This window comes from Amblyraja radiata, chromosome 11, assembly GCF_010909765.2.
Source record: "Amblyraja radiata isolate CabotCenter1 chromosome 11, sAmbRad1.1.pri, whole genome shotgun sequence".
Classification (NCBI taxonomy): Eukaryota; Metazoa; Chordata; class Chondrichthyes; order Rajiformes; family Rajidae; genus Amblyraja; species Amblyraja radiata.
The window spans coordinates 18942518-18948517 of NC_045966.1; the positions used below are offsets into that span (position 1 = coordinate 18942518).

The following is a 6000-nucleotide window of genomic DNA, read 5'->3' on the forward strand; positions in this document are numbered from 1 at the left end:
AACTGCAGATGCTGCTTTTCACCGAAGATAGACACAAAATGCTGGAGTAACTCAGCGGGACAGGTAGCATCTCTGGAGAATATCTCTGCTGACATTCCCGAAACGTCACCCATTCCTTCTCTCCAAGATGTTGCCTATCCCACTGAGTTACTCCAGCAATTTTGTGTCTAATGCCCGTATGATGACTGGGCCACAGATGGTGGAAGCTGAGCCTCAGTCATTGGACTGTTCTGATGGCAGCGCATGCGGTGAAAGACCCATTCAGCTAACTGACGTTCAGACATTTCAAAATAGTTGAAATACGTTTCATCTTAAAACTTAAATAGCATTTCAAAAATTATTAATAATAAAATGTAAATGTTGTGATAAATGCATTAAACTTGTGAGAATTAATTAAAACATATTACACACATGCAAATTTAAGCAGAGGGATCTCGGAGTATAAGTAAATAGATCCCTGACAGTGGTATCGTTGGTAGTTAGGGTGGGAAAAAAGGCTTTTGGAATATTGGCCTTCATCTTCCAACGTGCTATTGTAAATGTAATGTACTGTGTGGAGAATTATCAAGTGGCAGGAAACTCAACAATAGTTTAAGGTCGGAACTTTTGGCTTCAGTGTGTAAGTGTTTTATTCAGCTCTGCTTGTGTTGAAAAGTAGGAGTGCTCCTCTTGATTTCCTGTGTCCACACGGCCACTTGCACTTGTCAGCATTGCTCAACAATAATGTCCATTAATATTTCCTACAGGATATCCTCAATATTAAGACACCCATGTCCTAAAATAGTGTCCATTTCAGTTTAAATTATGGCAGTAACAATTTGAATAGTTCCAGTCTAGATTTGCACAATTCTTAAGTTGTAGATTCAAGTGTGTAAACTGATCATATATATTTTTTAAACATTGGTCACTTTCTGAGGAGCAACAGTATTATAAAATCTTTCTATCTGCAATTATCTTTCTGTTTAGTTCCATCCCCCCTACTGCACTAGAATTTGCTCTCTTCAAAGTGATAGTCCAGTTTGCGTTGAATAACTAAAGATTGAATTCATGCAAAAGGACCCAATGTGTTGGACTGACTCAGTGGGTCAAGCAGCATCTCTGGAGAACATGGATAGGTGACTTTTTGCATCAGGACCCTTCTTCAGAATGATTGTGGGGAGGGGGGTGGTGGAGAAAGTTGGAAGTGAGGAGAGGCAGGACAAAGCGTGGCAGGGTAATAGGTGGACACAGGCGAAGGGGGTAGTTTATTGGCGGTTGGAACAAAGGCCAGGGATTAAAGCAGAGGGTGCGAAACAAACAGATTGAAGAGTTGTAAATTGTGAAGTCAGAGGAAGCACTTGTAGGATTTGTATTCTCCATGTTCTCCAGCTATGCTGCTTGACCTGCTGAGTTACTCCAGCACTTTGTGTCCTTTGTTCCTTTTCTGCAGTTCCTTGTTTCTACATTAAACTCATGCAATTTTTCCAGGGTGTACCTAACAAACTGCTGATATTTCTCTTGGAAACTAGGAAATTAAAATAACCCACAACAAAAAGTCGTAAGATTACACAATTTAAAATAAATAATTATGACAACTTCATAGTTGAAACCTCCGCTGTTTCTCAAATGCACTAGTGTAATTACTATTAAAACATGTTGAAATTAGGAGCTGGATCTAGATGTGAGTATTAGTCATAGTTTGCTTGGCAAACAAAGTTCCTCTTTAGTCAATTTAGTACTCATGAAATTTAAGGTTTGATTTCATTTAAGAAGCTTGTTCAGGAAATGCTTAAGGTCAATTTTGAAATGCATTTATATTGTTGTAGGTTGTAGAAGCTCCTTCTGTAGAAGTTTGTAAAGCTAACGTCCCTTTGAATTTGATAGATTTTCATTTATTAATTGACTTTGTAGCGGTTTCATGTGGACTATATCAAGGCAGATTTTTGTTCTGTCATCAGTCTGAAGAAGGGTCTCGACCCGAAACATCACCCATTCCTTCTCTCCAGAGATGCTGCCTGACCTGCTGAGTTACGTCAGTATTTTGTGTCTACCTCAGACTTTCCTTTAGTGTTTGTATAACAGTCTTGTGCAAGGTGCAAGTTTGCTGGAAGTCAGTGGGACCAATTTTGCACCCTATCTTTAACATTCACTACAGGTACGCCATATAGGCCAATGTATTTTTAAAGTGGACACAGACTGGGTGTGAACGAAACAAACATTTTCATCATATGGTGAGCACCCAAAAAGTCTTTAAAGAGAGTACTGTAGGTTGGTTTGAAATAGCCTGGAATGTTTTTGGAGATATAAGAACATTAGAATTAAGAGCAAGTATAGACCATGTTGCTACTGAAACCTGCTCTGTTGTTGAATAAGACTATGGCTTAAAGGTGGCAATGCAAATAGTTAATTTAGTTAGGAAGGCATATGAGATACTGAACTTCATAAGTTAGGACATTTACAGTAGTAGGGAGGTTGTGCTCTATTTTTATAAATTTTAGTCAGACCTTTGCTGGAGCATTGTTTGCTCGTCACCAATATACAGGAAGCATACGATTGTGCTCGGGATGGTTTGCAACAGATTCATCAGGATGTTCCCTGGGATGGAGTAGTTCAATTATGAGCCGACACTGGATAATTTAGATCTGTTAACATTCTCCACTCCAGATGAGGAGGGGGTTATCAGTGAAGATGTTTGAGGCATATTAAATTATGAGGGGTATACAGTATATAGGCTAGACTGCATCCTCATATCAGTGACAGATAAAATTAGTTCTCACAGGTTTGGGAAAGGAAGCAGGGATTGAGAGGCGATATGAGGAATCCTTCCTCACAGAGAGTGGTAGGTACTTGGAATGCATTGCCTGAGAAATGGTTGAACCTGGATTGCTGATGGCATTTAAGAAGTGTTTAGATGAACACTTGATCTGCAGAGTAAGAGGAGATTTTCAATTAATAGTTGTGATTTTTTACGTAACTGTGGATCAGGTGCTGGGCAATGGGATTAGTACAGAAGGAGTATTCAGCCTCCACAACTCTGTGGTAGGAATTTCCAAAGGTTCGCAGTCCACAGAGAGAAGAAAGAAATGTACTTTCAGGAAGGAGATGAGGAGGAATTTATTTAGTCAAAGGGTGGTGAAACTGGAATTCATTGCCACAGAAGGCTGTGGAGGCCATTTTTAAGGCAGAGATTGATAGATTCCTGATTAGTACAAGTGTTATGGGTTATGGGGAGAAGGCAGGAGAATGGGGTTATGAGGGAGAGATAGATCAGCCATAATTGAACAGTGGAGTAGACTTGATGGGATGAAAATGTCCAATTCTGCTCCTATCGTTTATGAACATGAACTTATGAAATGCCTCCTTGATTTTGTGTTAAATCAGCAACCTCTTATTCTGAAACTATCCCTGGTTTTATATTCCCACAGAGGGAAACGTACCCCAGAACATGATTTGCAGAATCTGTTTCAATAAGATCACCTTTTCTTCCTCCAAAGTACAATGTGTGGAATTTCTGTGGGTGTTGAAGCGACATGAATATCCATCTTGTGTGGAAGTTTAATTATGCTTCCCATCTCACAATTAAGGTTTACAATTAAACCCAAATTCCCATACATTGTATTATTTCTACTTGGTTTTAATTAACAATACATATTTATAAGTTATCTTGTGACACCAAATGTTTAAAGAGAAGTTTTAATCACGCAGTTAGTTCATAGATTTGGTTACATTACCTACCTTCACGGCTGGATATGTTTTATTGTTCTTTTCACTTGAAACCCCAGGTAAACCTCCATGAGATGGTCCTTCACATCCATAACGAAACCGAAAGCCACGCTTCAAAATAGAAATGCAATGAACTAACTACAGTGTTTCTCAGGTGATTGTAAAATGTTTAACAGTTACAGTGAAATGACAGTGAAATGTTACAGTGGCCATTGGGTGGCACCATCACAGCGGCACAGTGACGTGGGGGTAGAGTTGCTGCCTTACAACGCCAGAGACCTGGGTTGATCCTGGCTATGGGTGCTGTCTGTATGGTTTGTACGTTCTCTCTATGACCTGTGTGGATTTTTTTCTGGGTGCTCCGGTTTCCTCCCACATTCCAAAGACATACAGGTTTGTAGGCTAATTGGTTTTGGTAAAATGGGAAATTGTCCCTAGTGTGTAGTTCGTTCGCTCGTGTGTCAGAGAACGTATAGCTCGCTGTTGGCTTCTGTCATTGTCCCACATGTTGATAGAATTGGTCGCCCGATGCGTCACAAAGTGCATCGTGTCGTCGTTTCCAGGGATCGCCGCGAGGAGGCTTCTGTCATGATCATTTAGTGTGTAGTAGGATAGTGTTAGTGTATGGGGACCGCTGGTCGGCGTGGACTCAGTGGATCAAATGGCCTGTTTCCATGCTGTATCTCTAAACTAAACTAAACTAAACTAAACAAATATTAAACTCGGGTTTGCTAATGCTGTTTTTTTCATTGAGCTTAATTGAATTGAGATACAGGATAGAAACAGACCCTTCAGCCCACTGAATCCACGCTGGCCATCGATCACTCACTCACACTTTCATATCCACTCCCGACACATTAGAGGTAATTCAGAATCGCCTATTAACCTACAAACCAGCACATATTTGGGATGTGGGAGGAAACCGGAGCACCTGGAGGAAACCCACGTGGTCACAGGGAGAACATGTAAAATCCACACCGACAACACCTGCGGTCAGCAGCACTACCAGCTGAGCCACTGTGTCAACCCTGTTTAGGTTCAGACATGAGCCTTTCAGTTCCCCAAGGAAGTTTTGGAATTCAGTTGGATTGTAAATGAGCCGCATGTTAATCACCTTGTTTTTGTATCCTATTACTATTTTTATGAACAAATATCTCTTAATCTCTGTTGAATTGTTTCATTTGGGAGTCCTGCCATTTTCACAATGGTTTGTTTGAAATATTGCTTCTTACAATGCTCTTCCAGTAGCTCTACCGCTACGCCGATGTACTGCCCGTTATTAAGCAATAAGATAAACATCTTATTTAATTTGAATAGCTGTCTAGTTATTTCCAGAGATTCATAATTTTCCTGCAATGTATCAGAGCCAAACATAATATGAAAAACCACCTGTGCAATCCACAAGATTAATATGCGCCTACACTAGAGGCATGAACCTTACTGTTACCAGTAAAATGAAAAAGATTATTGGATGATTTGTTTTCGCTTACCTGCTTAGGTTCTTCAATGATTTCAATGTAAGGATCACATGCTAAATATGAAAAAAATACCAACTTTAGTTATCATTTTAGAGACCATTTGGATTGGATATTTATCAGAAAGCATTGATATTTGTCTTCCCACTACTCCATTTATACTGAGAAGTGGAGTGATTGACAAGAATCAAGTGGCTGTTCACGCTTTGAATCAGCCTCAAAGTGGAAAATTGATTAAAATCACCATAGCAAGTGACAACCTTGATGAAAATATTTATTTTTGCATTCTGGGTTCATTTTTCTTGTTCCAGCAGTTAGAACACACAAACACATCTTTTACTTGCCATTATCGGATCGACATCAGCCGAAAGCATTATAGAAGGTATGATCCCACAACTCCAAAGCTGCAGAGGAGGGTATGAATAATTATTCAACTAGCTTCCCGTGGAAAGTTGTTAAGTATCAGCTGTCTACACTCGAATGATCTCTGCCCACAGCTTGGCAAGAAATCCTAAACCTAGATAGGAGGGGAAACCCATCTCCAAAGATGTAATTTTATTTTTGCTATGTACAGCACAAAGGAAACATCTCCTGTCAGAGAGTAACAATTATTGCAGCCACTTACTGAAGTGTGAAGCAGCAGCTGAAGGGTTTAAATCTTGATAGCTGAGAACGTAGTTGATGTCAATGTTATTGTAGTGATCAATGTTCTCCATCTAGACAAAAGATAACCATAAAATGTATTCTCACTGTTCTTCCAAGGAAATGGTTTTGAAGATATCTTATGCTAAGGAACAGGTTTTAGAATGTTCTATACTCATTT

The 6000-nt window shown here is 39.6% G+C and overlaps 1 protein-coding gene across 1 annotated transcript in view; it reads right to left on the minus strand.

The window, feature by feature from the left end:
• The window catches only part of LOC116978784 (nuclear factor NF-kappa-B p105 subunit-like), a 35428-nt gene extending 29904 nt beyond the window's left edge, over nt 1-5524 (minus strand). The window contains exons 1-3 of the mRNA XM_033030080.1: nt 5518-5524; nt 5193-5233; nt 3715-3813 (exon numbers count right to left, since the gene is read on the minus strand). Of these exons, the coding sequence (XP_032885971.1) occupies nt 3715-3813; nt 5193-5233; nt 5518-5524 (147 nt within the window). The remainder of the gene's footprint in view (nt 1-3714; nt 3814-5192; nt 5234-5517) is intronic.
• Between the last annotated feature and the right edge of the window lie 476 nt (nt 5525-6000).